This window comes from Lontra canadensis, unplaced genomic scaffold (assembly GCF_010015895.1).
Source record: "Lontra canadensis isolate GAN:19392208 unplaced genomic scaffold, GSC_riverotter_1.0 scaffold8, whole genome shotgun sequence".
Taxonomy (NCBI): Eukaryota; Metazoa; Chordata; class Mammalia; order Carnivora; family Mustelidae; genus Lontra; species Lontra canadensis.
In genome coordinates, this window is record NW_022631002.1 from 16,357,088 (window position 1) to 16,374,422 (window position 17,335).

The window sequence follows — 17,335 nt, forward strand, 5'->3', positions numbered from 1 at the left end:
GCAGCAACCTCTGTGACCTCAGCTGCAGCAAATTCTTGCTAAATATATCTCCAAAAGCAAAGAAAACAAAGGCAAAAATGAACTATAGGGACTTCATCAAGATAAAAAGCTTTCCCACAGCAAAGCAAACAGTCAATAAAACCAAAAGACAACTGACAGAAAGGGAGAAGATATTTGCAAATGTCTTATCAGATAAAGGGCTGGTATCCAAAATCTATTAAAAACTTACCAACTTAAACAAAGGACAAATAATCTAATCAAGAAATGGGCAGAAGACATGAACAGATATTTCTCCAAACAAACAAACAAACAAAAAAACCAACAACAACAACAACAACAAAAAACAACCAAATAGCCAAAGACACATGAAAAAATGCTGGAGAGTCTGCTTCTCCCTTCCCCCTGGCCTGCCATTCCCTTCTGCTTGTACTCTGTCAAATAATTAAATAAAATCTTTAAAAAAAAACAAAAACAAAACCCTAAAGTGAGTCTCCTGTAGATAGGATCTTGTGAGATCCTGTATTTTTATTCATTCTGTCAACCTCTGTCTTTTTATTTAGGAATTAAATCCACTTAGAGGCTCCAGTATGCTCAATTAGTTGAAATTTTGACTCTTGGTTTTGGCTCAGGTTGTGATCTCAGGGTCCTGAGATGGAGCCCCGTGTTGGGCTCTGCGCTCAGTAGGGCTTGCAATTCTTTCCCTCCCTTATCCTGTGCCCCTAACCCCACTTGTGCACATGCATGTGCACTCTTTTTCTCAAATAATCCTTTTTTTAAAAGGAATTTAATCCATTTACATTTAAAGTAATTACGGATGAGGAGGTACTTAACTCAAAATTAAATACTTCTGTACATCAAAGGGCATTATCAAGAGAGTGAAATGACAAGCTACAGAATGGGAGAAAAATATCTGCAAATCAAATACTTAATAGAGGATTGATAGCCAGAATATACAAAGAAATTCAACTTTAAAGCAAAAAGACAAACAATTCAATTGAAAAATGGGCAAAGAACTTGATTAGATAGTTCTCCAAAGAAGATACACAGAGGACCAGTAAATACATGAACATCTTTAGTCATTAGGCAAATACAAGTCAAACCACAGTGAGGTACCAGTTTACACCTGGCTAGGATGGCTGTAAGTGAAAAAACAGTAAGTGTTGGAGACAGTGTGGGAAAACTGGAACCCTCATTCACTGTCAGTGGAAATGTAAAATGCTGCTGTGGAAAATGGTTTAGAGTTCCACAAAAAACACAGTATAGCTGTATGACTGAGCAATTCCACTCTGCAGTATATCCAAATGAACTGAAAACAAGCACTCTTGATAAATACTTGTATGCCAATGTTCACTGCAGTATTGTTCACAAATAGCTAAAAGATGGAAACAATCCAAGTGTCCACTGATGAATGGTGAATGGACAAACAGAATGCAGTATATATACATATAATGGAATGTTATTCAGCCTTAAAAAGAAATTCTGACACATGCTACAACATGGATGAACACTGAAAACATTATATTTAGTGAAACAAGCTAGATACAAAAGGGCAAATATCGAATTATTCAATTTATATGTGGTACCAAGAATAGTCAAATTCATAAAGACAGAAAAATCGAACAGTGACTACTAGGGGCTGGGAGCAGGGGCAATGGAGTTATTGTTTAATGGCTACAGTTTCACTTTGGGAGGACGAAAAACTTCTGGAGATAAATGGTGGTGAGAGTTACACAATGACATGCATGAACTTAATGCCACAGAATTGTACAATTAAACATGGTTGAAATAATCAATTTCATGTTATGCATATTTTACCACAATAAAAATTTTAAAAACCAAAACATGTTAAGCGAAAGGAGCCAGACACCAAAGGACCAATATTTTATGTTGCCATCTACTTGAGGTACCTAGAATTAAGCAATTCTAAAGAGACAAAGCAGACTAGAAGTTATCAGAGGAAGAGTGATGAGGGGGTAGTTATTGCCTAATGGTAACAAAGTTCTGATTGAAGTGATGAAAAAGTTTATAAAGTTATCAGTGTTGATTGTGAATACTGTGAATGAAATTAATGCCACTGAAGTGTACAACTGATTAAATGGAAAATTCTGTTTATATGTTTTACCAAATAAAAAATAATAAAACTAGGTTATCTATGCCTATAACTAATATTAGCCAAAAACTTAATTTTGTCTGAATCAGAGCAAAACAAAACAAATGAGACCATTAAGAGTTTCAGGGGTTAACCTGAATAATCTACAGAGAGGCCCTACACTATTCAAATCTATTGGAAAATCATAAATTTCTCCCTCTTTTTATTCAGTAAATCTAACAGAAAAATTTCCACTTTTTCTAGGACTTGCTTTGCTTTTAAATCTCGTATGAATTTACCAAAAATTTATTTTGTCTTGGATAGCCTTTGTGTTTTAAGACTAATGGATCTTGTCCTAGCTTTTATTATGTAAGTAGTTACACAATGTTACAAAGAAAATGTTTTAAATAAATGACACTGCAACCAAAATCTAAACTTTCAAAAGGGACAAAACAATGATTGTGATCCATTCATTTCTCTCTCAGTCCAGCAATAATCAAGTGAAATACTTCAAAGATACAAAGGAAATTTTGTAATGTCCCCTAGTGAAGGATTTCAGTCAGTTCATCTGTTCAAAGCCTATGTGGTAGGGAGGAAGCCTTTTGGTTCTTTCTTGAGTTCATTTACTAAGTATTATTGAAAAGAAGAGGGGCGCCTGGGTGGCTCAGTGGGTTAAAGCCTCTGCCTTTGGCTCAGGGCTTGATCCCAGCCCCGCATCAGGCTCTCTGAGCAGAGAGCCTGCTCCTCCTCTCTCTCTGTGCCTGCCTCTCTGCCTACTTGTCATCTCTCTCTCTCTGTTTCAAATAAATAAATAAAATCTTTAAAAAAAAAAAAAAAGAAAAGAAAATAAGATCTAGAAACATTCAGATTTGGAAGCTGCAAAATTAAGCTGGGTTATGAAAAGAACCACTACCCAAACAGATAGGCAGAATATCTCATCAAAATGAGATATGGAGATTAAAATTCTGGACAGGGAAAAAAATAAATAAATAAATAATAAATAAAATAAAATTCTGGACAGGGCAAAACTACTTTCGAAACAACAGTCTGACAGGGCAGAGAAAGATGACAGACCTGAGTGGTGAACAGGAGGAAACGGTGGGGGTCCACACGTTTTCATTCGCATTCGCTTAGAAAGAGCCCAGTAAAGTAGTGGTGTCATCTAGGAGAGGCTAACGTGATCGCGGCCAGAAAGGGTGTAACCTGGGCAGTCAGCCATCCCTACCCAGGGGTGAAATCTCAGGTCTTCAGGTCCAATCATAACTTATCCCCACCAGATTAAATCCCACTACCACAGATTTTCACAATTCCTTAGGTACCTTCATAGTATTCATTTATGACAACTGTCATTATTTATTTGATGTCTCTGTTAACCTGCTAGACTATAAGCTCCATTAGAACATCGACCATGGTTGATTTTTTCGTGGCTGTATTCTAGAACACAGTATGCTTGGAACATAGTGAGATCTACAGAGAGAGCTCACTCTGCCCTCCTTCTGTCCCATTCGTCCCCCCCACCCCCATCTCATGCCCACATGCAAAACAAATAAATGAAAGTCAATTTGGTCATCAGAGGATCTCACCCAGACAGTACTGGAGGTTAAATTTTGCCTCATTTTATTTCTAGCTTTCCCCAGGACTAACCACTTACAACTACTCAAGAAAACAAAGTATTCTTGGGGTTCCTGGGTGGCTCAGTCGGTTAAGCATCTCCCTTTTGCTCAATTCATTATCCCGGGGCCCTGGGACAGAACCCTGTGTCAGGTTCCTTGCTCCCTCTGCCCCTTCCCCTGCTTGTACTAGCACTCTCTCTAAAATAAATAAATAAAATCTTTTTTAAAAAAAATTATTCTTCCCATAGATTTGTTAATTTCACAAGCTAGATGACAATAAAATTATACTTTTTTTCACCAGCCTTAGAGAAATGAGTAAGAATTGTTATCAGTCAGGCTCTGAAGATTTCAGGGGTACCGTCAGTACCCTGATTATCAAACACAGCCTGTGTTCTGTCTTTCTTGCATGACAATGACTTGTGCACAGAGCTCATTCTCCCTCACAGGCCCAAGACATCCAATTCACCTTTACATCTTCAGAGCACCTGTCACTTAAGCACTCAAAAGATGCTACAGGGAACAAGTAAGTTTTATTACTAATAAAAATAACTTCATCAATCATTCAGTGGCCCCTAACACTTACTGAGCTCTTTATGCCGGGTACCACAAGACTTTATATGCATTATTTATATCAACTGTCTAACAACTCTGCGGAGCACATACACGAATCTCAATTTTATAGCTGGGAAAGGGCCCTGACAGAGCTATTTGCCCAAGGTTATACACAACTATTAGGTGGTAAAACAATAAACTGAACCAGATATTTGGACCCCAAAGCCAGTACCCAGACATTAGAATTATATTTCATCTATACGAGGAACCAAATTTTCTTTATATATGTTTTTTAAATTTCATTTTAAGATTTAGTTGCCAGAGAGAAGGAGAAAGAGAGAGAGCACAAGCAGGAGAATGGCAGACAGAGGAACAAGCAGGCTCCCAGATAAGCATGGAGCCTGATGCAGGACTCGATCCCAGGACCCCAGGATCATGACCCGACCGGAAGGCCCACGCTTCACCAACTGAGCCACCCAGGCGTCTCCCAAATTTTCTTTAAAATACACCATTAAGTGTGGCTCCTTTGTGGGTACCAGGTAAGTGGCCAACTCATGGTTTTGGCTCAGGTACTGATCTCAGGACAGAGGACTGAGCCCTGACTCAGGCTCTGGGCTCAGGACAGTCTGCCTGGGATTCTCTCTCCCTCTGCCACTCCCCCCATTCATGAGCATGCTCTCTCTCTCCCTACATAAATAAAATTTTTTAGAAAGATTTTTATTTATTTAGAGAGAGAGAGATTGAGAGAACAAGTGGGAGGAGGGCAGAGGGAGAAGCAGAGTCCCTGCCAAGCAGGGAACCCAACTTGGGACTGGATCCTAGGACCCTGTGATCACTGAGTCAAAGGCAGACAGTTAACCAAACAAACTACCCAGGTGCCCAACATAAAAAATCTAAAAACAAAACAAACCACCATTAAGAAAACGAAAAAGCAAAAGACTGTGAGGAAAAAAATCACAATACATATAAGGTTGACTTAAGTAATGTGGGGGTTGGAGTGCTATTGAACCCCATCCTCTACACATAGCTGAATATCTGTATATATTTTTGGACTCACCAAATACCTAACTACTATTAGTGTCCTGCTTACCAGAAGCCTTACCAATAAAATAGTCAATTAACATATATTTTGCATGTTATATGTATTACACGTGTTCTTAGAATGAAGCAAGCTAGAGAAAAGAAAATGTTATTAAGAAGATCATGGGATGCCTGGCTGGGTCAGTTGGTAGAACATTTGACTCTTGATCTCAGGGTCATGAGTTCCACATTGGGCATGGAGCCTACTTTAAAAAAAAAGTAAGATCTTAAGGAAGAGAAAATACTATGTTGAAAAAAAAAATCCATGTGTAAATGGACCTGTGCAGTTCAAACCTGCCGTTCACGGGTCAACTGTATCTGAAAGGAATTGCATCTAGAATATATGAAGAGGGGCACCTGGGTGGCTCAGTGGGTTAAAGCCTCTGCCTTCGGCTTAGGTCATGATCTCAGGCTCTCTGCTCAGCAGGGAGCCTGCTTCCTTCTCTCTGCCTGCCTCTCTGCCTACTTGTGGTCTCTCTCTGTCAAGTAGATAAATAAAATCTTAAAAAATAAATAAATAAATAAAAATAAAAATAGAATATATGAAGACTATATTCAAGAAAACAACTCAATTATAAATGGCCAAGATAAAACAGACACTTCACAAAAATCCATACAAATGACCAATCATACCATGATGATACTCAGTTATCATTCGTCATCAAGGATATGTAAGTTAAAACCGTAATTTATATGCCAGCACAGCACATACCCTTTAGATTTGTTCAAAGTATAATGACCGATGATACTGTGTGTCAAGGAGGGTGGGGAGAACTGGAAAACCACATACTACTGCTGGGTGTATAAACTGCTGGATACATAGGAAAAAACAAAGGTAAGTCTCAGATACGTGAAGCCAAAGACACTAGAAACAAAAAAGTGATACCGTTGTTCTACAGTGTTAGAAATAGGGGCACCTGGGTAGCTCAGTGGGCTGACTCTTGATTTCAGCTCAGGTCACGATCTCAGGGTCTCAGGATCAATACCCAAGATGGGAAGTCTGCTTGAGATTCTCTCCCCTCTCCCACTGCACCCCATCCCGAAGTCAATAAATAAATCTTAAGGGGCGCCTGGATGGCTCAGTGGGTTAAAGCCTCTGCCTTCGGCTCACGTCATGATCCCAGGGTCCTGGGATGGAGCCTCACATCGGGCTCTCTGCTCGGCAGGGAGCCCACTTCTCCGTCTTTCTCTGCCTGCCTCTGCCTACTTGTGATCTCTGTCTTTCAAATGAATAAGTAAAATCTTAAAAAAAAAAAAATAATAATAATAAATAAATCTTAAAAAGTAAAGGGATGGGCTTTTAGAAGTTAAGAGAAAAATTACAGGTAAAACACTCAGAATAATAAGCACCAGTAAACACTATTTGTACTACTAAAACAAATCAATGAATAGATACTATAATTCAATTAAGGAATACTATGATTGGTGTCCCTTACTGGCTCAGAGGAGCCTACAACTTTTGATCTGCATTGTAAGTTCAAGCCTAGTATTGTGTGATTACTAAAAGAAAAAAAACAAAAACAACAACAACAACAAAAAAAACTTTAAAAAAAGGAATATTACAATTCTTTTTCTGTATTTATTTGTACACATTTGTATATACTGGTATATACACGAAAGATGCAGAAAGATTCAAACAAATCCCTGGGATAGATAAGAGTTTTACTTTCTTCCATTCTGTATCGCTTTTCCCTCCAACCTATTCTTGACTCCTAGCCCAAAGTAATCTACTGGAAAAGCAAAGTGCTTTAATGTCACTCCCATCTTAGGCTTCAATGGTTTTCCAATACATTTAGGATCAAATCCTTACTACCTACCCTCCCTTGCCTGACCTGGGTCCCACCAAGCTCTCTTGCCATTCTTGATCTTCACTGGCTATACCACTGCCACAGCTGCTTTCAGTCCCACTGATGGGCCAACCCTTGCTTCACTCTGCAAATGCCTCAGAATGTACTTTTCTCTTCCTGAAGCCAGTTCTTCACCTCAGCTCTATTAAAAGTCATCCCTCAGCTTTGCAGATCACTCTTTTTTTTTTTTTTTAAGATTTTATTTATTTATAGGCAGAGAGGCAGGCAGAGAGAGAGAAGGAAGCAGGATCCCTGCCAAGCAGAGAGCCCGATGCGGGGCTCGATCCCAGGACCCCGGGATCATGACCCGAGAGCCGAAGGCAGAGGCTTTAACCCAATGAGCCACCCAGGCGCCCCCATATCACTCTTAATAAAGTAAGTCTTCTGGGATGCCTGGCTGGCTCAGTTGGTAAAGCATGTGACTCTTGATCTCAGGGTTGTGAGATCAAGCCCCAGACTGGGAGTAGAATTTTACTTAAAAAAAAAAAAAAATTAAACACTCATTTTTCTTTCCCAATTCCTATTTGTTTCCTTTGCAGAAAGCACCTTCATTGAGCATCTTTCTACTTCTGTTTTCTATGGTCGTTCCTCAAAGAGCAGGTTCAAGAGGACAGGACCATATTTTTATTTGCCACCAGGGCCTACTACCATTGCACCTGGTAACAGCTAAGAAATACCTGTTGAATGCTATCCCATTTGTGAGGCAAGCCTTATAGTAATATTCCCACTTATGCCCATAGCCACTTAAAAAAATACCTAGAATTGGGTTATGGATATTGGGGGAGGTTATGTGCTATGGTGAATGCTGGGAAGTGTGTAAGCCTGACGATTCACAGACCTGTACCCCTGGGGCTAATAATACCTTATATGTTAATTTTTAAAAAAATTTTTTAAAGAAACCTAGAAAACTTTAAAATATCACAATGTGGTATTTAAATTCTTTTTAGAAATGGTTATTTATACATAAGATAATGGCTTCTGAACTTCTCTGACTTGTGATACACAGTAAGAAAATTAGAATATTAACTGAAACAAAGGTTCACAAAATCATACCTACCCTTGCTAAGGGAGCTGTACTTTGTTATCTTCTAGTCAGTGTCATAGACAGCATAACCATTTTTATGTGCTCTTTCTATACTACTAAAAGTGGAAAGACAATGATGAATGATGTGTACTGCTGCAAGGTTTGGTTTTTCATTCACGATTTCAATAAATTAAACCAGTACTACTAATTCAAAAATGCAAAATTAATGTTAGAGGAAAAGTAATCCAATTACCTTACCAATTCAAAATTATCACACTCAAACCCCTGAATAACATTATAACCACATTCATTTAAAAAAAAAAAAAGGCAACCTACAGACACAGGATTTTTCAGATTAGGAGCCCCTTTCTAAGGATGAACCCCAAAGTGATTTCAGACTGTAAAGAAAAAATGAGAACTGGCAGAGGTCTCCCATCTCATCTAATACCAATTCTACTCTTCCTGACCTACAGGCCAAAAATTGGTGCCATTTTTGACGACTTCTCTCACTCTTCAAATCTAATGCATCATTAAATCCAATTGTCTCTACCATCAGAACACACCCAGGGGCACCTGGCCGAGCTAGTTAAGGGACAAACTCTTGGTTTTGGCTCATGTCGTGATTTCAGAGATGGAATCCCACATCATGCTCTGCTTAAGACTCTCTTGCCTGCTCCCCCTGCCGTTCCCACCCCCACCCTGACAAAATAAGCAAACCTTAAAAAACAGTAACAGCAACAACAACAACAACAACAAAAACCCCACACATCCAAAATCTGAGAGCTCTCACCACCCCTCATTGCCACCAGCCTGGTCCAAGCCACCGCCACCTCTTACCCAATCTACTACAACAGCCTCCTAATTGGGCTCCTCAATTCTCTCTTTGCCCTCCTCCAGTCTTTTAAATCAAGTAGTCAGAGTGATACCATTAAACCAAGCCACATCATGACACTCCCCTGCTCCAGTGTGGGTTCGTTCCTAGCCCACACAAAATCAAAATCCTTCCCACAACCAAAGCGGTACTTGATCTGCCCTCACCTAATCATGTTCACCTCATCTCCTACTACCCAGCCACTCCAGCCTCCCTCATCCTCCAACAACACCAGACATACTCCCGCCTCAAGGCCTTCGAACTTGCTCCCTCTGACAGGCATGCTCTTCCCGCAGATAATCACATGGCTAGCTCCCTTAACTTCCTTCTGGCCTTTACTCTAGTCATCTTAATAAAATCAACTCTGGGCATCATACCTAAAATTTCAACCCCTTACCCTTACACCCTCACCCCATATACATCTACAGTTCTCTTCTCTACTTTATTTTTCTTAGAACCTACCACTATGTAACACAGCATATATTACAGTTACTTTGCTTATTGTCCACTCCCCGCAGATTAATCTCCATGAAGGCATAAATACAGTATATCCACTGCTTTATTCTAAGCACCTAGGACAGTATCTGACACATAACAGACACTTCAGATTATATCACAGACAATTCAGATAAATATATGAATGAACAAGTGAATGAATGAATAGCCTTGGAATGAACAAGAATATAGGAACAGAGAGACTAGAACAGGTAAGTAAGAAGAGCTAACTGCAGGTAAAGAGCTGTGGCTCAAGCTTCGGGGGCGGCTCTGGCATACCTGTGATGTCTCTGGCTCTACCAACATTGTGAACCAGGTTAGCAACCACTACTCAAGATTGAACTAAGGTCCACGACAAGCACTGAGTGTTCCATCCAAGTTCATTATGTATTCTAAATCAATCCAGAAGAAATTGGGGGGAAATGAAACCACAAATGAAAAACATCATTACCTACCATTATGAACTATGCTTTAACAGGCTACAACCCACAACTTTAACTTACCATGAGGCATACACCAAAGGACTAAGCTAAGGGTAGAATTCAGAAGTAATGCTATGTACACAAGAGAAATCTATCGAAATCAGATTCGGCCACTCATCAATCAAAATATCTGTGAACTTGTTTCTCATCCTGTTAACATAAGGATCACTACACCCAAGTCACTCTCAACTAGTTATCCATGGATGAAATAATGAGAAAGTACTTTTAAAGTACCCTTTAAAAGCATAAAAGGCCATACCCCATTCAAATACAAGTTACTAAATTCTAAGATGTTAATTTACTGGCCATTAAGGTTTATTAAAAACAATGTCCTTTTGGGAAACTTTACATTTCAAAAATTTTTTATAGATTTACGAATCTGAATATAGAAAAAATATTTTACTAGTATATTTGATTCACGGAAAGAACTAACAAAAATTAAGTTTTTTCTCAGTTACAAGGTTATACTGAGCAGGAATTTCCAAGGAATTCACCCCAAGATTTTATTACTCAAAATGATACACACCAAAAAAATATATGTGTTAATATGTGTATATACACAAATACCTCAAAGTCTCATGGATTGGGGTTTGTGGACTGTCTGTCAAGGAGCAAGAGGGAACTTTTTGGGGTGATGGAAACGCTTTGTCTTAAAAGGCAGTGTGATTATGTGGACGAATACTTCTGTCAAAACTCACTAAACTGTACATTTTAATTGGGCACAATTTCTGTATGTAAAGTACACCTCAATATGTTTAAACAAAAGTCTATCCTGTTTCCTTAAATTAAAAAAAAGTAACAACACTCAATTGCACCATGGTCTCAAGAACTTTCACAAGGAGATCTAATGCAACAGGTTTGAAGATTTAGCAAAGAGGGTGAGTCAAGGACTATAAAAGTTAACTCATGACCTTCTGGCCTCAAGGTCAATTCAAATTAATAGAAAATAAAGGCAGCATAATCAGGGGGTAAAAAAATCTCAGTTTCTTCTCAGGAAAACCTGAAATGAATTACTTCAGAGGGCGCAGTCGGAAGAGCACAGGTTCAGAGCCCTTGAAACCTAGATTGGAATGGTTATAGGCTGTTAAGCGTGTGACCTTGAGAGTCCTCAGTCCCTGAGGCTCAGTTTCCCTTTCTGTAAAATGGGGATAATGATGTCTTAATGATGTCTTAAAAGTTTGACCTAGCGAACAGTTAAGTATCCAATATAAGAAATGCAATACATGGCATTATTAAAGGCTCCAGAATTTAGTGCTGGTTAGAAATGCATGCAGAACTAAGGCCCCTCTGTTTCCGTCTAGGGGAGCTGCAGTCCCTTCCGTACGCCTTATCGCCCTCAGCCAGGCTTCACTTCCCTCCTACACACACCCTGCAACTTTTCCGGTCCGGACCACCCCTCACCCGTGCACCTCCCAAGGGCCGCCCACCTCCCGGGCCCCACCTCGTTGAGGAAACGGGTGATATCGTAGACTCGCCCGTGGATCACCAGCCAGATCTCCTTCATGGAGTTGCGCTTCGCCACTTCCTCCAATCGATAATAAGTGACGGAGTTCTCGACCCCTTGCCTTTTCCCATCGCTGTCGCTTGCTTCCACAGTCGCCATTGGGCCTGAATTAGCTCTTCTCCACCACTAACCGGGTTTCCGAGGTTAACTTCCTCGAGGTGCACCTTCTGTTAAGTCCTCCCCGGCTTCCGTAACTAAGGCCCTTACGGTCTTCGGAGGGATCCTGGCAACAGCCAATCACGCTTCCGGGTAGTTCCTGGTTCGTTTTTCTTTTTACCAATGAAATAACGGATTCAGATTTAAGTCCCGCCCCCCCTTTCCGCCCAGACCTTGGAGCGTAGGCCTGGTTCGAGGTCCAACTAACCAATCAGGATCGTCTACCCCTCCAATCTCACCAACCAGGTACCGTGATTTTGGAAAAAGGCCTAATGGAGACCGGTTGACAGCGGTTACACAAGAAAGGTTTCCCTTTCACTTAGTGTAGCGGCCTGCGGAGTCCTGGAAGTGAGGGCCGAGTCTCCATTTTCCTGTTTCCCTTCTTTTCCCTTCCTTTCGCCGTGACCTCTCCGCGCGAAGCTTCTTTCCCCCACCTCCCGTGCGCCCTGTATTCCAGCCCGGGTTTTTTGTTTTTTTTTTGTTGTTGGTTTTTTTTTTTTTGCAACCTTCAGGCTGTGACCGGACAACTCACGTCTAAGTCTGATTTTCCTCACCAGTATAATGGGCGAGATAATCTTGTTTGATCAATTAAATGAGAACGTGTATCTCCACAGCGCTAGGCACACAGTAATCAAGGCACGAATGACAGTGGTGCTAAAAAAGGGGCGGGGGACAGGGTCGTAATTCGCCTAGGCCATTGACTGGTAGTTTCCCAAGTTTTTGCCACTACTTAGAATCTGATTCAGTTATATCTCAAAGTTGGGAAGGGGGAATCTGATTGTTGAACAAATTATTTGGTGATCAGAACAGAGCTATACTATTTTCGTTTCTTAGTGTTCTAAAATAAAATTCACCTCAACTATTCCCAGCTAGGGATCCCAGCATTTTGGGATTCCAAGCTTGGTTGATGTGCAGTGTTGTAAGCTCCTCATTTTTAACTGCCATTACAACTGACAAATTGACATGTAATGCCCTTTTCATCCTGTCACTCTCCCAGACGCTCCACAATCCATCGTCAACCCCTTTTACTAATATTTTCCACCATTCCTTTTAGAAGACTTGTGTACCAGCCACTGACTCCTAAACCGGCTGGAATAAAACCACTTCTGTGATCATACCAAGTACACTGACTCTCTTCCTTCCAGTGCCTACTCACTTTCAAGCTCATCCTGAAATTCTTTTTCACAAACTCTGCTGGCATTCCAGCCTCCATGTTCCATCCCCTACAGCACCTAAGCATATGACTATTTCAGGAAACCCCCTGTATCTGTAAATCTTAAGTTTCCATATCTTACCTCCCAATTGAGCCTGAAAAATATGAGAGAAATCCCATATGATTCTTAGGATATTCCACAAACTAGATTCAAAGACTTAAATTCATTTCAGAGATATTTACTGAACATCTCCTATGTCACAAGTACTGTGGTAGGCTTGGTGATAGAAAAGTAACATAAGAAATAAGCGTTCTGAGGGCACCTCCATCTGTCTTTAGCTCAGGTCATGACCTCAGGTTCCTGGGATCAAGCCCCACACGGGGCTCCCTGCTCAATGGGGAGCTTGCTTCTCCCTCTCCTCTGCCCCTCCCCCGTCTCTCTCAAATAAATCTGAAAGAAAGAAAGAAAGAAAGAAAGAAAGAAGGCTTCTAAACCAAAAACGTTTACATACATATACATTTAAATTCTAGAAATAGAAATTTGTTCCAAATGTAATGGGAGACAGCTCTGAACGCATACTCATTAAATGAATAATTCACAATTAATCTCAGTGTGCACCTGAGGAGGCTGTTTTAGAAATACAAACTCTAAAAAAAATACAGACTCTAGGGGCGCCTGAGTGGCTCAGTCGTTAAACAACTGCCTTCAGCTCAAGTCATGATCCCAGGATCCTGGGATCAAGCCCAGCATCGGGCTCCCTGCTCAACGGGAAACCTGCTTCTCCCTCTCCTTCTGCCCCTACTTGTGTTCCCTCTATCCCTGTGTCTCTCTCTGTCAAATAAATTAATAAAATCTTGGGCGCCTGGGTGGCTTAGTGGGTTAAGCCTCTGCCTTCGGTTCAGGTCATGATCTCAGGGTCCTGGGATCAAGCCCCGCATTGGGCTCTCTGCTCAGCGGGGAGCCTGCTTCCTCCTCTCTCTCTCTCTCTCTCTCTCTCTGCCTGCCTCTCTGCCTACTTGTGATCTCTCTCCCTGTCAAATAAATAAGTAAAAAATCTTTAAATAAATAAATAAAATCTTTACATACATACATACATACATACATACAGATTCTGGGGTGCTGAGGTGGCTCAATTAGTTAAGCAGGTGTCTTTGGCTCAGGTCATGATCCCAGGGTGCTGGCTGGTGAGGTGCGGGGGTGTGTGTGGTGGCAGTTGGTGCTTCTCCCTCTCCCTCACCCCCTCCCCTGGCTTGTGATCTCTCTCTCTCTTTCTCTCTCTCTCTCCATCTCAAATAAATAAAGATCTTTAAAAATACAGATTGCTTCTTGTCCAAACAGGGGAGTCTCTTCATCTCAAAATCTTGGCTTGCCTCATTACTTACTCTGACCAACTGATTGTGGCAGAAGTGATGCTGCGCAAGTTGTGAAGTTCAGACCTCAAGAGGCATTGACGTTTCCATCTTCACAGGTAAGAACCTTCCCCCGAATGAGATCAAGATGCTAGAAATAAGCCTGGGATTAAAGACCAGCCATTTAAACTCTCAGCTGAGCCCACCCCTTCATCCACTCGTCAGCTCAGTGTGAACACTGAGGGAGCCCAGGCTTACTCAGCAGAACTGCCCAATCAACCCACAGAATTGTGAGAAATAATAAAACATTGTTTTAACACAATTAAAAAAAACAAACATGCAGATTCCCAGCCCCACCTCCAGAAATGTAGGCCCAGTGGGTCTGGATGTAAAAGCAGAAACGAACATTTTTAGCAAGTATCTGTGATGACTGATGCAAGTGATTTGTGGATAATTCGGGAAACCCTGAATGTTTTCTGAAGCATATATGTCTTTATCTCACATGCAATAAATTAGTAAAATTACACAGCATTTCCTTTACTATCTCCACCTTTGGGAAACTGGGCCCAATTGTGTTTTTAAAGACTCTAAGATGGTAGTATAAAAGAACTTGTCAACAAAGGGAAGGGTTAGAGAAATATATTTGGAGTACTATAATACCAAAAGCAGGTTTTCTGAGACTGGGAAGAGAAAAGTTGTTTGGGATTCCTCCCGTAACAGTAACATAAAACCCACAAGTTTCCTCAAAGGGATGGAGTCGGGGAAGGAGGGGAGCAGTATAGGCAAGAGTAGAGCCAAGTATCTCTTCAGAGCGGAAGGGCTACATAACGTAGGCAGGGAGATGGGACCTTCTGGCCAGGGCTCCCAGGTAGCAGACTACTTGAGACCCAGTGCAGAGGCTGTCAGCTCTACAAAAGATCTTTTGGGAAGTGAGCAATACAGCCTGAAGGCTGGAGAGCCCTTCCTGAATGTTTTGAACTATGTAAAACTCCTGAGGAGGACAGGAACTGCTCCCATAAATGACTAAGACTGAATTTGTCATCATCCTGGCAAGTGGAATTAGGATCACATTAAAGTGGTTATTTTAGTAATATTTAAATTCCTTTTTTTAGAATTTCAAACAGGTACATTGAAAGAATAATACAGGGCGCCTGGTGGCTCAATGGGTTAAAGCCTCTGCCTTTGGCTCAGGTCATGATCCCAGGGTCTCAGGATCGAGACCCGCATCAGGCTCTCTGCTCAGTAGGGGGCCTGCTTCCTCCTCTCTCTCTCTGCCTGCCTCTCTGCCTACTTGTGATTTCTGTCTGTCAAATAAATAAATAAAATCTTAAAAAAAAAAGAAACAAAGAAAGAATAATACAATGAACTCCCATATCCTTTTAACTTAGATTTATAAACTGTGAATCTTTCCATATTTGATTTCTATTTATTATTGCTATTGTTGTGAATAATGTTCAACCATTTCAGAACACGTTGCAGACATCGTGACCCTTTACCCAAATAATTATGTATCTCCTAAGAATGAGAACATACTCTTACATAACCCTAGGTGCCCCAAATAAATAAATAAAATCTTAAAAAAAAAATAGAAAAATCACTGGAACAGAATAAAAAGTTCAGAAAAGATCCGCATTGATATGGATAATCCACTTTCAAGAAAAACATAAATATAATTCATTGGGGAATTATGTTTTCATCAAATGGTATTGGTACAATTATGTGTGACTTGGAAAAAAAAAGAGATCAAGAAAGCTACCTAATATTAACCAAGTTTTTTGAGTGGCAGAGATGGGGATTTCAAGCTAGACTTTCTGGCTAATGTGTGGTAATTGTGAATATGAATTTAATAATCAGTACATTTAGGCCACCATCTTTTCCTGAATCAAATTCAGTCTGGGGGCTCCTGGATGGCTCAGTGGGTTAAAGCCTCTGCTTTCGGCTCAGGTCATGATTCCAGGGTCCTGGGATCGAGCCCCACATCGCGCTCTCTGCTCAGTGGGGAGCCTGCTTCCCCCTCTCTCTCTCTTCCTGCTGCTCTGCCTACTTGTGATTACTCTCTCTGTATCAAATAAATAAATAAAATCTTTAAAAAAAAAAAAAAGGGGGTGCCTGGGTGGCTCAGTGGGTTAAGCCGCTGCCTTCGGCTCAGGTCATGATCTCAGGGTCCTGGGATCGAGTCCCGCATCAGGCTCTCTGCTCAGCAGGGAGCTTGCTTCCCTCTCTCTCTCTGCCTGCCTCTCTGCCTACTTGTGATCTCTCTCTGTCAAATAAATAAATAAAATCTTAAAAAAAAAAAAAAAAAAAGAATGCAGCATCTTAAAAAAAAAAAAAAAAGTTCAGTCTAAAGGGGAGCCTTAGTGGGTCAGTCGGTTAAGCATCTACCTTCAACTAGGGTCATGATCCCAGGGTCCTGGGACTGAGTCCTGCATTGGGCTGCTTGCTCAGCGGGGGTCCTGCTTCTCCCTATGCCTGCTTCTCCCTCTGTCTGCCACTCCCCCTGCTTGTGCTCTCTCTGACAAATAAATAAATAAAACCCTAAATAAATTGTGGAGGCCAAGAAAAACAAGGCTGTACCCACCTTGAGTCTAGCCCTGACATAAGTACAGCCATCTTGGCAAATCAAAAGCTGGCACCTTGCACCCCTCTCCACCTGCTCCCCTCGGTAGTATGTGTGACGTTCCTCAGCCACCCCTGGCTGCCCTAAAAGAAAAACAAATAGTTAACTTGCAGAGATCACAATCCTGCAAGACAGGGGTCTCCCTTGGTTTACAAATGTCCTAGAGATTTAACAATAGCCCAATTTTCAGAGGCAAATAACTCAGTTCCCCAAGCCCTAATGTTGCCCTCTACACCATAAAACTGAAGGAGGCTGAGGCAGAAGGAAATGGAAATAAAGTTAAATTTCTTCTAAACCCAAATCTCATTAACAAGGACACTTGATAGGAGAAGTGTGAAACTTTATCTCTAAACCTCCAAGATAGTGTCAGCAATCATTCCCAAGCATATGACCCACTAATATACATCTAAAGGGTCTCACGAGAAGATCTTTATTACTGGTAATAAATAACGTTTCTCCCAACAATAGCTAGCCCCTCAAGGTCCTAGAGACCTTGCTTCCA

General features: G+C 40.9%; 1 protein-coding gene across 1 annotated transcript in view; it reads right to left on the reverse strand.

Moving 5' to 3' along the window:
* Window positions 1-11,765, reverse strand: part of LOC116865700 (cytochrome b5 type B) — a 35,694-nt gene extending 23,929 nt beyond the window's left edge. Inside the window, exon 1 of the mRNA XM_032854067.1 lies at window positions 11,495-11,765. Coding sequence (XP_032709958.1) covers window positions 11,495-11,656 — 162 coding nt within the window. The 5' untranslated portion in view covers window positions 11,657-11,765. The remainder of the gene's footprint in view (window positions 1-11,494) is intronic.
* Between the last annotated feature and the right edge of the window lie 5,570 nt (window positions 11,766-17,335).